General features: G+C 39.0%; 1 protein-coding gene across 1 annotated transcript; it reads left to right on the plus strand.

Moving 5' to 3' along the window:
* Window positions 1–530: 530 nt before the first annotated feature.
* On the plus strand, window positions 531–13,161 carry CMAS (cytidine monophosphate N-acetylneuraminic acid synthetase). The gene is made up of 8 exons (XM_034063407.1): window positions 531–714; window positions 3,614–3,756; window positions 3,970–4,125; window positions 6,026–6,159; window positions 7,416–7,510; window positions 8,295–8,466; window positions 10,269–10,419; window positions 11,733–13,161. Exons 1-8 carry the CDS (start codon window positions 542–544, stop codon window positions 11,960–11,962), a joined length of 1,254 nt encoding a protein of 417 aa, XP_033919298.1. The 5' UTR covers window positions 531–541; the 3' UTR covers window positions 11,963–13,161.
* The last annotated feature ends 3,720 nt before the right edge of the window (window positions 13,162–16,881 follow it).

The following is a 16,881-nucleotide window of genomic DNA, read 5'->3' on the forward strand; positions in this document are numbered from 1 at the left end:
TTAGATGTTGAGGTGCTGGACCATGTCCAGATAAGGGCAACAAAGCTGGTGAAGGGTCTGGAGAATAAGTCTTATGAGAAAAGGCTGAGGGAATTGCGGTTGTTTAGGCTGGAGAGGAAGGCTCATAGGAGACCTTACTGCTCTCTACAACTACCTGAAAGAAGGTTGTAGCGAGGTGGGTGTCAGTCTCTTGTCCCAAGTAACACGTGACAGGACAAGAGGTAATGGCCTCAAGCTGCACCAAGTAAGGTACAGCTTGGATATTAAAACTTTCTTCACCGACAGGGTGCTCAGGCATTGGAACAGGCTGGAATCACCGTCCCTGGAGGTGTTCAAACCCCACTTAGATGAGGACCTCAGTGCCATGGTTCAGTGGTGGGCTCGGCAGCCCTGGGGGCAGCAATTGGATTCGGTGACCATAAAGCCCTTTTCCAACCCCGCTGACCATGTGACACCCAGCGCGCATGCGCGGCCAGGGCCCTTCCTGCCGTAGGACTACACTTCCCAGTGTGCACCGCGGGCCGCGGAGCCGTACCGGGCCATGGACGGCGGCGCGGCGGCAGACGGGGGTGGACCGGGGGCCCACCTGGCCGCACTGGTGCTGGCCCGCGGCGGCAGCAAGGGCATCCCGCTGAAGAACATCAAGCTGCTGGCGGGGGTGCCGCTCGTGGGCTGGGTGCTGCGTGCTGCCGCCGACGCCGGCGTGTTCCACAGGTGCGCATGCGCCGTCTGACTCCCGTCGGGGGTGGGTAGGGGTTGCTGGTCGGTTAATACCGAGGGACTGAGGTGATCTGAGTGGTGGGGGGAGCAGGCTCTGTGCGCAGCGGGTTCCTGGGGCAGCCTTCCCTTCCCTTCCCTTCCCTGTGACAGGCTCTGAGGCGCCTGTGGTGGGGCGGGTGGTCACACCCCGGGACGTCTTCAGGCTCTCTGAATGAGGCGGCTGTGTAGCAGGAGTCCCTCACTGAAGGCACAGGGATGCGGCTAACGTGGCCCCATGGATTAGGCATCGGGCAGGGCAAGGCAAGCAGGCGGCACCCTGACGGGAACTCTGCCGTTCCTTCCTGGTTAGGGTGAGCTGCGAAGGAATGAAGGAATTAGTCATTCAGTGCAGTACTTTGAAATTGAAGTTGTTCTGATTCGTGATTGGGAGCCACTGATTGAAGATGTTTGTCAGTATGTGTTGAACGGGGCTTTGGGCAACCTGGTCTAGTGGAAGGTGTCCCTGCCCATGGCAGGGGGACTGGAAGTAGGTGATCTTTAAGGTCCTTTCCAACCCTTACCAGTCTTTGACTGTATTATGGTTATACTTCTTTAAGATGGAAGCATTAAATACAACTGCCAGGCTGTAGGTAACATGATTCACTGGATTGCAGGCTGACTCCAGTGGCCCACTGTGCAAAGCCAGGCTCATTAGGATTGCCTGGGACCACATGCAGCTGAGCCTGAGTATCTCCAAGGACAGAGACTCCACAGCCGTTCTGGGTGCTGGTTCCATTGATGGACAACCCTTAATGGAACCGGTTGAATTGGCCCTTCTGTTCTTGCAGTATGTGCCTGTGTCCTAGTTTTGTGCTCATCCAGGAGAAGTTTCTCTCTTTACTCTCCACCTGCTCACCAGGTACATGAAGATGGCAATAAAGTAACCCCCTCACCTTTTCTTCTCACCTTCTCAAGTCTGAATCAAGATAGGTCTTTCAGCATCTCCTGGTATGCATGTGCTCTGAGGTCCCAATCATCATGCTGGCTCTCCGCTGGGCTTGCTCCAGTTTTGCCCCAAGGAGCCCACAGCTGTGCACAGCACATAGAGGCAATCTTGTAAATGTCAAATGGAAGGAAATAACCATGTGTGCCATGTGACACAGAACAGAAGCTTAGTTTGTGGCAGTGCTGGAAACTTTGGTAGCAATGATTAGACCTAGACAGAATCAGTATTTTGTTAGTGCTAAGAATATGGTCATTAGAGATTTCTTTTTTCTGTGAGAACAAAACTGGGAGTCTTCTACCCACTTACTGGTAAACTTAATTAAAACCAGTGCGTGGTTAGGATGCACTTGATATGTAGCATACCTAGGTGCAGGTTCCCAAAGCACACCTGCATTATATCAAAGCAAGGACTTGATGTAGTCAAGTAGCAGTGTAGCCCAGCAAGGTTCAGAGCTGGAAGCAAGCAGGAACCTTCTGTGGCTCACTGCTGTACCATTATCTATTTTGTATTAAGGGCACACATTATGTTAACTTTTCATAACTGGTTTAATCAGTGCTCACAATGAATAAAGTCATTTTTAACTGTATCTCAAAAATTGAGGAAGTTGAGTTGATTTATTTTTAATAAAGAAGTCATCAAAACCATTTCTGACCTAGAAATTTTTAATAATTGATAATTACTTAATGCATGTGAATCTATATGGCTTAAAGACCTATGGTGGATATGGTGGTTTGAGCGACTTTCTTGTTTTCTATCTGGCACTTGAATTTGCCCAACAGGAAGCCACTTAGGGTTATGCAGCCTAACGCTTGATGCATAACAAGTGCATTAGATGGAATATTAGGTTTTTCTAGTCACTTTTGAAACAGCTGTGTTGATGGGATACATGTTACACAACATAACTCTGTTAGTTGACTGGTGAGTGTGTGTTTAAGCTAACCAGCCTGAAGAAGTTTATGGAGAATACCTCTTCTGCATTTGTTCAGCTGGGTGTGACTTGACATTGCTGTCACTGTCATACATATTTTTATTCTGATGATCCCATGATGTCTTTGCTTGAAAAATACTTGACTAAAGCACCATTTGCTATGTAGAGTGCATTGAGAATGCCAGTGTTGCTGAGAGAAGGGTTATTTTTCATATTTTTTGGTTTTATATCACATGCTTTTTTGTCACAGTGATGGCAGTAATGGCCTCACAGTGCTCAGCCAGTGTTCGTCATCACATAATATTCAGACTTGGCCCTTCCTTTTGTAAATGTTTATTAACCCTGAACAATCACAGTCTTGTTTTACCAGTACTGAAGGTTTTCTGTGCCAAAACATACGTGGTTGTAACTTGAACAGCTCTTTCTCTGGGATCTTATGGAGCCTAATCAACACATTTTAAAACACTTGCAGATAAGTTCATCTTCTATCTGTGTGGCAGCTCTTGTCAGCCTTGTTTCTGAACTCTTAGATGATTTTGAATGCCTCGTTCAACCCATTCACAATTCATTGATCTGTTAGTATGCCTAACAACTTGTGGGGTGCTGACACTGGATTTTTCTGGTAACACTTCTGAATTTTATATTGCTTAAGTTTCCCACATGGAAGGTAGTATTAAACTGCCCATGGCAGGGGGATTGGAACTAGATGATCTTAAGGTCCTTTCCAACCCTAACTATTCTATGATTCTATGAAATGCAGCCCAAGCTTGAGATTTTTACAGTCTGGTGAATATGAATCTGTATGTTTTATCCTTATTGTTGAAAGTTGCTTTATAGTCTTACTAATGCAAATAAAAGAACTAGTTCCCTTCATTGCAAGGTGTAGTGCATAGAGTGTCATTCAGTTTAGATTATGGTGGACAAGTCAACAGTTCTGGGATTTATTCTTTATATTCATTTCTGTCACTGTCTGCCAACAGTATATGGGTTTCTACGGACCACGATGAAATTGAGAAGGTTGCAAAGCAGTTTGGTGCTCAAGTTCATCGAAGAAGCCCTGAAGTTTCTCAAGACTCTTCAACTTCTCTAGAAGCTATCAGGGAGTTTCTTAATCATCATCATGGTAAATCAGTAATGAAATATGCTGACCCTTTATGGTGTAGTTGCAGAGCGAAGATGCACTTATTGTTCAGAAACATAAGTAAAGCTACTTATTACTTAGAAAAATAAGTAAAGCTTTCAGTAAATAAAAGCTAAAGATTCTCTTTTTTTTTGTGGCATCTACTCATACCAATTAAGAATATTGTTTCATAAGCATTTCTTTCTTTTTCTTTAGAGGTTGATATTGTAGGAAATATTCAAGCAACATCTCCCTGTTTACATCCCAGTGATCTTATAAAAGTGGCGGATATGATCCAGAAAGAGGGGTTTGATTCTGTCTTCTCTGTTGTGAGACGACATCAATTCAGATGGAGCGAGGTAAAAAAAGGAGGTAATATTTAGGTGTTTCTGGTTACACTTAATAATTTTTTTTCAAATGATTTATTTTCATGCCAATAATATTTACATCAGGAAGTGATATCCTTCCTAATGTAAAAGTAGGGAGGTGTGGAATGGCTTAGAAATTCCTTCTAAGTAGTGCTATTTTGATATTACTGATCGTTGCTCAGCCTTTCTGTAACTGTTTTGTAGAATTGCAAAGGTATTGAAAATTAAAATGTTATTAGCTTGCCTAGGCTCAAAATAACTCCCAAAAACTTTACATGTAAACTGCTTAATAGGTGCTCATGTGCATGTAGACATGACCCCGAGTTCCTGTCTTCACTAGGAAAGTGTTTGCTCTTACTCTGCAGTAGCTAACAAATGACAAATAATGTGAGGTGAAGTGTTAGGGCAGATGGGATGGCAACCTCTTAGCCTGAAGACTTAGGGTGTGTTTCAGCCTGCTAATTTGGCTGCTGACATATGTGAAATTGCATACTGCCTTTGAGTCATGAGGACAGAGCTCATGTTAACTAGCTCATACAGAAGGAATTGACTATTTTTCCCAGTGAAAATATGCCTCTCAGCTACAGCTGCCTAGCTGACTAAAGGCTGAACTCTACGTGCAAATAAAGATTGTACCTTGTAGCTATAGAATTACCTTTTGTCCTTATACAAAGAACTGTTCTGCACATTATCTGTATTAGTTTTGCTGCTGTGAGTGAAGTAGAAATGTCTTACGCTTTTTCAAAACAAGTTGATTCAGGTACTGTCACATTGTGTTTTAAAAATAAACTTGTTACTTGGACATTAGAATTATTCTGTTGTGATATAAATTGCTTCAGATGAAAGTTTTTTGAGCTTACAAAGCATCATACAGTTTTGTATTGTACTCTTTTTATTTATTTTTTAGTCTTTGTCCAGATGGCTTTAAAATACTGATTATGTTAAAAGAATTTTATATCTTTTCCTGTGTCTTTCTGTTGTTCCTTCTTTATAAAGGTTTAATAATAGTGCATTCTGAAAGAGAAAGATGTCTCTCTGGAAATGTTTTGCTTCATTGAGCACATAGCTCTAGTGTATTTATGAAGGACAAGACATTTGTGTATATACTAAAGCCTCGGGATGTTTTGGGTGTTTGAGAATGCCCTCTAACTTTTTTATAATTCCTAGATCATGAGAGCTGGTGAATTTTAGCTGCTTTGTGTGTGTGAATTTGAGTGGCATAAGGACAGAAATCTGGTTCCTGGTTCAGTTTCTGCTGCATGCACTACTGGCATAGATAACAATATGGGATCTTACAGGATGTTTGTTCAAAGTCACTTGTTTATTCATTGTGGGCACTGATCAAACCAGTTATGAGAAGTTAACATGATGTGCGTCCTTAAATAGGAAATATTTTGGGGAAGTGCCAAGATGTTTTCACAGGTAAAATTTCTTCTTGCATGCTCTTCCAGATTTCAGGCTAGTCCCCTCAACTCTTGTTCGTTCAGGGCATTCCTGGTTTTAGGCATAGGTAGTTGAATTGGGGGTTTTGACTCTTTAGAAGAGTGTCTCTGCCGATGGCCAGTTTTGGAGCTGATGACCTCTCAGGGATTTTTTTGTTGTTGCTTTTTTTTGTGGTTGTTACTATTTTGCTTTGTTGTTGTTTTTAAAAAAAGCTGGAATGAAAGATTTTTCTTTCCTCTTCTAGAACCGCAATGCAGTCCTCTGGTTTGTTATCCACAGCTCCAAGAAAAAGAGGCAACTCAATGATCCTTTATAAAGCTAAGCAATGAGAGGCCATAATGAAAGAAGTTGGTGACTGCATTGTGTCCTTCATTTTTCAGTAGAAAACTATTTAAAGACAGTTCATTGACTCTGAACAGAGATGCCAGAATATTTATTTTGTAATTTTTCTTTGTTAACAGAAAACAAAATGACAGAACCCCAGAACCTGAATCCAGCAAAACGATACCGAAGGCAAGATTGGCCTGGGGAGCTGTATGAAAATGGTTCATTTTATTTTGCCAGGAGGCAGTTGATTGAGAAAGGCTACTTGCAGGTTAGTGCTTCTGGTTTTCATGCTCTTTAGAATAACACACTGTTTACTGTTGTTGTAGAGGGTTCTAAATTCATTAATGTACTTTTGTTTCTGATGCAGTCAGTATGAAGTAACAGCACTTTAACCTCAGGACAGTTTAGTTATTATTTGGAACTTACCAGGGCTAGCTACAGTTCCAGTAACAGCATCCTCCACAGGAATCAGATTTATACAAATAATATTGAGTAGTATATAGCTATAAGCCTAAACCAGTACATTACTGACTTTCGTATCAGTTCACCAGGATGTAAGTACACATCTTGTAATTAATTTTAGTGTTACTAAGGGTGCAAAACTTCATGCAGTGTTATAGGCTTCTCATTTAATTTATAAACTTGCATTCTTGGCCAGTTTAGTCTTAGGCCATTTTATACTGTAACTTAAATAGTCTTTTTCACTTTCGTGATGTTTACATCCCAGTATAGTAATGCAGAACAAATGCATTTACTTCAGCTTTCACTTTATTTGTTTATTTGTCTACAAGTATAGTCTCTTCATTTTCTCATGCAAGACAAGTTCTCCATCTTACAGGTCATTTACAGTATTTATTAGCAGAACTGCAAAAAAGCTCAGTGTAAATATTTCTGTATTTCTAACAGGAATACCTTACTAGATATGTCAAGAATACCAGGTTCTTGCTTCGCTCTTTTCCAGATACATCACTAATGCTGAGATGCTAGCTTTAGGTCTGTAGTTTGTACAGACCCATGCAGTACCAGCTAGTGCTGTGTGGACTTGCAAGCATTGATCTGAGTAGTACAATGCAGATCAGGCCACTAACTCTCAGAGGATTAGGGCTTTTGGTTCTTTTCAATTACACTGGGATGTGGTGGATATCTTTTCAATTGACATTGTTTGTGTAGACAGCAAACAAAATATAAGCATACTCTTACTAGGTAAGTGCTAAAGGCATTTCTGTTTTACTGTAGTAAAAGACCTGGTAAAATCGGTGTGACGTAATGACTACAATGCATAGCAGCTTTCTTGCACACTTTCTGTAGTGGTAAAATAAAAACAACTATTAACTGTTCCCTATAAAAGTTCCTTTACATGCTTGGTTCTGTGTCACTGGCAAAAATGATGATTCACATATACAAGCTGTTGTGACCAATGTTTAACCAGATACTTAGCTTTCATTACATGGTGCTAAATTGTATGAGTTTCTTAATCTTGTATTAAGCCAAGCAGAATATTTTAAAGGGTTCTGTTCTATTTAGGGTGGCAAAATGGCCTACTATGAAATGCGTGCAGAGCACAGTGTGGATATTGATATAGACATTGATTGGCCTATTGCAGAGCAGAGAGTATTGAGGTAAAACCACTTTTTATTCCTTTATTTCTTTGATATCTCTTATAGTTTCAGTGTGCTCATCTGAATTCATAATGTATGTAATATAGGTAATCAAAGATAATTGGACAACTCGCTTTCTATGCATCATTTTTTCTTATATCTGTTTGAATCATCTAAATTACCTTTGCTATATGTTTGAGTTTGTGTTGGGCTTGGGTTTTGTTTGTTTGTTTGTTGGTTATTTATTTGAAAGCTCAGCCTGGGGAAAAATGTAAACTTCACTGTACTATAGCAGTGTGTTAGCATCATCTCTGGCCTTCCCACCTGAGTTGTCCTAGGCTTCCATGGTCTGGAGCAAGTTTACTGCTGCACGTTACTGAGAGTATTTGCATTTAAGGCATGAGCTGACTACATCTTGTCAGCTGCCTTTTGTTTGCAGCTACTCTGCACTTCTGTAAGGAGATAATTGGTGAGAAAGGAGTATGTTTCTGTGCCTTTTTCATCCTTTGCTCCATTTTGGTTTTGCCCCACATAAATGCTACAGAACGTAAGAGGTTATTCTAAGGAAATAAATCTCATCCTGGTTTTTAAATAGGCAACATAACTGAGCTGTCTTTTGGATCATTCTGTTTTTTTCTTTGAAGAGGGAAAATAAATATAGTTGTAGAGGGACAATGGTGAGAAAAGACATTAGAAAAACAATGAATTTCAGAGTTGATTATCTGAAGATCATGTGTGTATTTTAAATACTTGGGGTTTGGAGTGTGCAGAAACTTCCATCCTAAAAAGTAACTTCTTTATCTAGCTTTGGATATTTTGGCAAAGAGCCATTAAAGGAGGTGAAGCTATTGGTTTGCAGTATTGATGGATGCCTGACAAATGGTCGCATTTATGTGTCAGAAGATCGGAAGGAAATGGTCTGCTACGATTATAGAGACATTGTTGGTATCGACCTATTAAAGAAAAGAGGAATCCAGGTATGTGGTGTTCTGAAGTGTGAGGCTTTATGCCTGGTGTAAACTGAACATCGAAAGATTATAAAACTCTGCAGCATGTAAGTTGAAGTTTCTTCAAAGTAGTTGTGATCAAGCAGCATAGTACATTGGTTCAGGGTTGGAACAAATGTTCTTGGATTCCATATTGAAAAATTAAAATGTTTTGACAAAGTTCTTAATCTCATTCACAGTAGCTATAGCATCTCTTTGTCCTGGAAAAATGTGTGAAGAAATCTTTATAGTGTTTTGCTAGCACTAGTCTTATTGTTCTGTATAGTCTAGACACTCATTAATTAGAAGTCAGCTTTACTAAGCAGGGATATGTTGTTACCTCTTACTATAGAGAGGAAGAAATACCCAGACAGATCAACTGGTTCATCCTAGATCACCGTGATTGTTGCAGAGAGGGGAAATCACACCCCGAACACTTTTATCTTCATGGTTGTTTTAACCATAACTTACATGCTTCGAAATTGTAAGAATTCAGTGTGAATGAAAAATGGGAAGAACCCAGATCGTAACATGCCTACTTTTGCTATTTTTATAACTACTATTCAGTTCTATTGATCTAAATCTTTGCTTGGATTTATGTAGCCTCCTGGCTATTTTCTGTCTTTGCTGCTGCCTTTGATACAGCTAGAAGAATTTTTGGGGGGTAAGAACTAAGGAAAGATTTAGGTTACCTTCAAAGAGCCTTAACCCAGTTCTGTTGCAGGTAAAGATAGGCAAGGATAAGACAAAAGTAGCTTTAACCCAAGTAGACTTCTCCAGGTACATTTTTGGAGTCTCCGTTGTAGGATTCTTTCAGAACAGGTTAGACGAGACATTCATGACATACTTTGCAGCTGTTGCTACTTTGGGGCAGTAAAATGGAGTAGATGATCTTTCAAAACTCCCTCAGCTTAATTTTCTGTGAGGCAAAAGGGGAAGGAAGTTTGTAATCATTGTTTTGTTGCATCTAGGACCCATTTCCATACTTGCTGTGACCTGGAGTCTTTCCTTAAAAACCTCCTGGTTTTTGTGCCACAGTTCATGTATTTCTGGTATATGTTGCTGATCTACTGCTTTGTGTACCACCTCTGTTCATTCTGTACTTAAAAAAGTCCAAGTATTTCTTAGTATTTAAAAGCAATTAGGGAATTTAAGCTTGTCCACAGCTTGAACAGAAAACTTGGAGGAGTTGTGGCTGAATTTTGTAAAATTCTTGCTGCAAAAATCTGGGTTTAGCTTACCTTGTACATTGTTTCCAAAATGTCAAATTTGGAATGAACAGCAGATTTATCTGCTGTGCTGTGTCAGTTTGTTTGTTCTGTTGGTGTTCTGAAGTCCTACAGTAAATGAAATAATGTTATTAGGTAAAGGAGTCATAGAAAATACTTTGTAATCTTCTACTTCTGCAAGTATTACAGAAATCTTCCTTGGTAATTCTCTTATTCCACACTGTAGCTAAACTAGATGCTATTGCAATAAATAGTCAGCATGCCACTGTACTGTAATACCTAGTATTTTATTCAGTACATGTTGCATTTAAAAAGACATGCACATTTATATTTTTGAACCTCAGGGAAGCCTGAAGAATGGTGTTTCACTTCAGGACTCTAGTGTTGGTTTTGAATGCTAATCACACCTGCTCTGAGTTTTGATTGAAGAAACTGGTTATTCAGTGCTTTTCTGATATCTGAGAGAGCTTTTATGAGAAAAAAATCTGGTTTGTTAATAAAAAATCTTATCTGCTTTATTTCTTTGTATATAGAGTTTATTCTAACTTGACTTTATTTTAATAGGTTCGACTCATCTCCGACAGAGATTGTTCAAAAACACTGTCAGCCATGCAGCTGGGATGTATAGCAAAAGTTAGTGCAACAAATAAATTAGAAGTCCTAGAGGAATGGCAGAGAGACATGGGTTTGAGCTGGAAAGAAGTCTCTTACTTAGGTCAGTTCCTTTTTTTTGATAGTAAAACTTTATATAGTATACACAAATAAAAACTTCACAGTGCTGTTCAGCTTCAAAACGCTTTGCGCTTTGTTAATATGCTGAACTTAATGTGATTGACATGTAAATTACAGCACCCAATCACCAAAAGCAGATGTGTATTTTTAGGCTTCTTAGGGTGCAATCTGATTAGTAAAGGCATTGGTGAATCAATGTCTAATTTGGTAAGGAGATATTGGCTGTCTTTATAGAATCATAGAATAGTTAGGGTTGGAAAGGACCTTAAGATCATCTAGTTCCGACCCCCCTGCCATGGGCAGGGACACCTCACACCAAACCGTGTCACCGAAGGCTCTGTCCAACATGGTCTTGAACACTGCCAGGGATGGAGCATTCACAACTTCCCTGGGCAACCCATTCCACTGCCTCAGCGCTCTAACAGTAAAGAGCTTCCTCCTTAATACCCAATCTAAATTTCCCGTTTAAGTTCTAACGCGTTATCCCTTGTCCTGTCACTACAGTCCCTAATGAATAGTCCCTCCACAGCATCCTTATAGGCCCCCTTCAAATACTGAAAGGCTGCTATGAGGTCTCCATGCAGCCTTCTTTTCTCCAGGCTGAACAGCCCCAACTTTCTCAGTCTATCTTCATACAGGAGGTGCTCCAGTCCCCTGATCATCCTTGTGGCCTCCTCTGGACTTGTTCCAACAGTTCCATGTCCTTTTTATGTTGAGAACTGCACACAGTACTCCAGGTGAGGTCTCACAAGAGCAGAGTAGAGGGGCAGGATCACTCAAAGGAGATTTATCATGAGATACAGAAAAGAGATATATTTATTTTATAATGAGATTTAGGAAAGTTTTTGGTATTACACAAGCATACAGCTACTGCTCACAATTTTGAGCTGTAATTCATTTCGGATGGATATTGTATAGATTATATTCTGAAATGGAAACAAATGAACAGAATTAGAATTGAAAGCCATATTATTCTGTCAAAAACAGTATTTCAGTGGCAGCTTAAGTGTACAGTTTGCAAATGTTTATTCAGCTGCTCAAATAATTTTACTGCTCTTAAAAGTACCATTCTCTTACCTGAAGATTGTGTGAATTGTGATCAGCATTTACATCACTAAGATTTTCCAAGAACTCACATGTACAAACTGCTGTTGAGCTGCCCAGATGATAATTGTGGCACAAATACAAATGTTATCTTTTTCTTTATTTTTTTTAATATGTACACAATAAGATAGTGAATTTGCTCAGCTTTTCCCCTCTGCGATATTTTGCCTTATCTGTCACCTTTCTCCATAGGAAATGAAGAGTCTGATGTGGAATGCCTGAAGAAAGCTGGCATGAGTGGGGTACCTGCTGATGCTTGTGTAGTTGCTCAGAAAGCTGCTGGTTATATTTGTAAAAGCAATGGTGGCTGCGGAGCTGTCCGGGAGTTTGCAGAACACATATTCCTGTTGTTAGAAAAGGTGAACTCGTCAAGGAAGCAAATGGAAGAAATGAGTTCAGCAGGAGAGAAAATGGGGAAATGAGAACAGCAGGAGAGGAAATAAGGAATGGATGAAAAAGGACTAACACAGTTGGTCAGTCCTGCCTTTCTTCTCTCCCTCTCAGTAAGTCTGTATCCCAAAGGCTGATTTATCTTTCAAGTTTTACATTGCCATGAGTTACAAAAATGTTTCCCTCTAATTTAAGGTCTCACTTCAAGTAAGTGCTGATATGGGTGATTGTATGCTGATAATAATTATAATATTCAGGATTATTTTAAAAGCCATTAAAGAAATGCCACAAAAAGTAGTGTTCCGTAAATCTAATCTTAATCTTTACACCTGTCCTAGAGGAATGCTGTGTCTTTAGTTCATAATCCAGACATTTTTCAGGGATCAATGATTTTGTATGACTTGAAGATCTGTAATTCAGACTTTAAAAAAAAATCTGATCATTTTCTTATTTGAATTACATTTCCTTTGTCAAATGTCAACATGGCATTGTAGTTGTGTGCTTGCTTTTATGCAGGATTCATCTCCATAAGGAAGAGTTTTAACATGCTGGAGAGATCAGGAGAAAAATAGCTATCAAACTTCTTCCTGTATTTTTAAAATAAAGCTCAGTTATTGCAACCCAGTTAATAATAATTAGTGAAGAAAAGCACTTAAGTGTATGTTAAATTTCAAGCTCATAATTAAATGGCATTTGTAATTGTGCCTCTTTGAATCTGTTTATATTGGGGTTTAGGGAGGTGCTTAAATTAACATACCCGAATGCTTTGTCAAATCTGGGGTTAATTTTCACACTAACATTGAGATTGTTCCTTTGCAGAAACTCAGTTTCTATCTATGAAGGCCTTTATTGCAATCACTAAGTTAAAAACGCTCTTAACATTTAATGTGCATTGTATGGAAAAGTAAATGCTGTTTAAAAACAAAAGACAAAAATCAGAAAACAACCAAAACATAGTTGTTGATTGTGGGTTTATAAAAACTATATATATATATATATATATACAGACTTTTTAGCATGTTAATTTAAAGCTGGTGTATATGTATGCTTGTATTTATAGAAAAAGCAATTTTTACTGTATCTTGCTTTAAAGAACCTGGTAGCTGTAAAAATTCATAGAACTGACTCTAAAAATAAGCATCAGTTTTCAACCCTAGTATTTATCAGTGAATCAAGTTCTGCTTTGGGTTATGCTAAAAAATAAAAACTAGCTGTGGTACACAGGTAATTACTACTGAGTTGAATAATAATGGCTTGTCAGTTTATTTTGTTTCTCTGCTAAGTAGACACTCCCCCTATAATATCACCTGACAGATGGTCCTCTGATTAACTTTGTGTTTACTTCCTTTTACAAAGGAATATTTTGAACTGAGTTTCTTTCCTGCCTATCTACAGTAGGAAGAGTAACAAGTGAACAGTTTAGTAATCAGCTCTAACTTATCATTTAAGTATTTCTTGTCAGTGAAGTTTTAGGGTCCTGTGCTGGATAAATCCTATGAGCTCTGATAACAGGAGAGACACGTTTTAGACCGAACTGTGGACTTTGGTATAGGGAGAAGGATTATTTAGTTTTATAGACTTATGTGGTAAAGCTTCAGGAGTCCAACTCAGTGAACAATTCAGGTTTGCTAATGTCATAGAATTGGCCAAGTTTTTCATTACTTCACCTTGTGTCATTATCAGTAACTTGCTGACTTAAATTTCAACAAGAGTTCACTGTGAGTAGATTGCTTTAAACAAGGTGACTGTGATTCCTATTCCCTTTATGTTAGAGAAAGCAAAGATGAGTAAGTGTAATTGTAATAAAAATATGAGTTGGTAGTACTGTTTTTAGCTTACTATTTGAATCAATAACTCTTGAATGTTTCAGCTGCTTGCTGAATGTGCTGTGTATACATTGGGTCTCTACCCAAAATTTCTGCATGAATCAAAAATAAATGCAGAGATGTTTTTATATGAGTGTTGGTAACACTTTGGCACAAGGAGCACTGGTTAGCCCTTCACCTACTTCTGGATCCCTTAATTTATTTTTATCTGATCTTTGTCCTGTTCAATATATGCTTCTCTCCAATTCTGTGCTGTTTCCTGTAGGGTAATCCAACGTGTTCTGACCTTAGTTCACTTCAAATCAATATGAATTATATATCGCTCAACCTTTTGAGGTTAAAGAGATTTTATAATACTTGGTGATTTAAGCTGCTTAATACTTTTAAACCATGAGCACACATTAGTTAATCTTTTCCAGAGCCTATGTAAGATGGTTGTTCTGGGGCTTTGTTTCTTTTAAATTGTATTTTCTATTAGTATTCTCTTAAAACACTATTTCCTGTTTCCAGAAATAACTCCAAATGAGTCTGATTTATACCCAGCAGGATTAATTATCCTAATTGTCAGTTTATAAGAGCAATAATAAGGTATGTCCAGTGGAAGAAAACCACCATTATGGAGAAACCTGTTGCATAGACAAGTTAGTTAGAAAAATCTTGTCATTAATGCAGTCGTCTTAAAAATCCTTGGTTGGTACGTTTGTTTCTCTCTTTTTCTCAGATAGGTTTGTCTGTCCCCATTGCTGATCCTAGATGCATTTGTGTATGTGGCTCTGTTTTAGTAGAGCTTTTCCCACTGCTAGGTACTGGAGGAAAGAGAAACAGTTGTGAGCAGCCCCATTCTATACCTGTCTCCCACACCTCTATAGCATTACAGACCACTTCCCTAAAAGGGGTGCCATTATTTCTTTTTGCAGATGGAAGGATTTTTTTAGTTGCTTATAAAAAAAAACCAAAACAAACCATTATAGGGAATGAGCAGTGAACAATGTGGAGGCAATGATACCAAATAATTTAGGTTAGTAAAGAACAGCTAGCAGTTAAAAAGCAAACTGACTTTTAGGAATTAAGAACAAAAAAGATGCAAAAGAACAAAAAGGATAAAAGTAATTATTCCACTGTATGTCAGTGATTTGCATGTATCTTGAATGCTGTGTTTTATTTCTTGCATGTTAAAAAGGTTGTAGTACTCAAAAAGTTTGTGGGAGGATAAAATGGATGACAAAGGATTTGGGTTCAGTGTGAGCAACAATCAGGTAAGAATTCTTCAGTTTGGAAGAAGGGGGGCTGCAGGGAGTTGTGTTAGATATCTAACAGGGAAAGACTGCTGAATAAACTAGCAACGACCAAAAGCATATGCCTGATAAATATGAATTTATTGTGTTGTATTATGCAGTGCTTTCCAGTTTTTGTGTGGCCTCAAAACATATGCAGCTCAGGAATTTCCATAGCTGGACATGGCTTATAGACATTTAATAAAGTCTGTAAGCACACTTAAAACGGCCTTTGGCCATGTGTTCCATGAGTCTCACACCTGATAGGATTCCTCCGGTTCTGAGCCTTGGTTTCTTCCTCCTCTTGCTTTTACAGGAAATACCCAAATGCATTTTTAGCCTTTTTTCATAATATACATTCTAACCCGCTGATTCTAAAATGTCAGTGTGTAGCTCTGACACAGCACGGAGCAGGACATGGCATTGCTATTGCCAATAGGAATTAATCCTTTAATCCTCAAAGCTCATTGAAAATAAAGCAGAAGTACACACACAGAACTGTGTAAAAGTGCATAACATAAGCTGAATCAACATCTGTCTTTCATAGATAATAATGGTAAATTGCTCATGAAATTCTTGGACAGAACATAATTGGAGGTTGGGAGAATATTCAAGGAAAATATCACGTTTGTCCTGTTTGCTCGCATACTCTTGCAGACAAGTTTCTGGGGTAAACTGATGTATATCTGAGCTAACATGGCCATTTTTGTCTTAAAGTTAGATGTGGATGTAGTCTCTTCAGGAGTGTAACTTCTACCTAAGGCAGCAGTTGTACAATGTTTTATTGCCTGTACAGTCCACATGAGAGTGTGACTGTTTTTGTTCTCCCACCGTTTTTACCTAGTTACATCTTGTCCTCAGCAGCACAGTCTCAAGTTGGAAGGGAATGCATCACCAGTCACTGATCTTTCTGATCAGTGATGCCCTTCTCAAGCGTTGTGATTGATTTGGTGAAGCCCAAAAATGAAGAATGTGATGAAGTATTTGATTTAGACAAATATAAAGCACTCCAATTAATCTGACTTAATGAACTCAAAGATTTCTTCAGAATGTTTTTCATGATCTGTCTTTGGATTCATTCAATTTTATGAATTGGGCCATTTGTGGATACCTTTTGTGCGCTCTCACTGTAAAACACCTGTGGGCTGTCTGCAAGCCATGCTGCTTTTTACTTCTTATTCTTGCATGCTTCATACCCTGCCAGGTTTTTACTAAATGTCATTGAGCACCTTGAAGCTTGTAAGAGTGAATCTCCTCAAGTTTCTTATTTGTTTAGAGAAAGCACGCATTCGGTTTATAACGAAAACCAAGAGATTCCAGGGGTTTTCAGGATAAGGCTGCAGGCAGTGCATGGCAATGTCGAGAACAAGCTAACAGGATCTGTGCCTTGCAGTGCATCTGTACTGATGCCCCTGTGGAGAAACAGGGGAACTAATGTCTGGGCTGCTTCAGTTAAGGTACTGTCATTGGTGTCTGGGTTTGGATAGCACAGAGATACACGAGCTAGCTCTTACTGCATTTCATTCACCTGCTAATGAAGTCGTGCTGTACCTTTTCTTTTTAATTATTATTATTATGATGTAGGTAAATCCTTAATTTAGCCAGTAGGCAATGCTGGAGACTAATTAATTCCTCCTCCCTCTTAAGTAGCTAGGCAACTATCTGCAGTTTTTGCAGCACAGTAATACCTACCTGGCTGTTGGGTTAGGTCTAAGTAGTTTACCAAGGTCACAAATGACAGAGTACAACAAACCACTTTTATCCTTTGTTTTAGTGGAAGGTCCTGCAGGCAGAAAAGGAAAATCTGATTTTATTGCTCCAAAGCATTTATATTTGGTTATGTGGAAGTGC

The sequence above is a fragment of the Melopsittacus undulatus genome, chromosome 5, assembly GCF_012275295.1.
Source record: "Melopsittacus undulatus isolate bMelUnd1 chromosome 5, bMelUnd1.mat.Z, whole genome shotgun sequence".
Taxonomy (NCBI): Eukaryota; Metazoa; Chordata; class Aves; order Psittaciformes; family Psittaculidae; genus Melopsittacus; species Melopsittacus undulatus.

Coding starts and splice junctions, on each gene's coding strand:
- CMAS (XM_034063407.1), top strand. CDS start 542: ATGGACGGCGGCGCGGCGGCAGACGGGGGTGGACCGGGGGCCCACCTG. Junction 6,160..7,415: donor TTGAGAAAGGCTACTTGCAG/GTTAGTGCTTCT, acceptor TGTTCTATTTAG/GGTGGCAAAATGGCCTACTA. Junction 8,467..10,268: donor TAAAGAAAAGAGGAATCCAG/GTATGTGGTGTT, acceptor TTATTTTAATAG/GTTCGACTCATCTCCGACAG.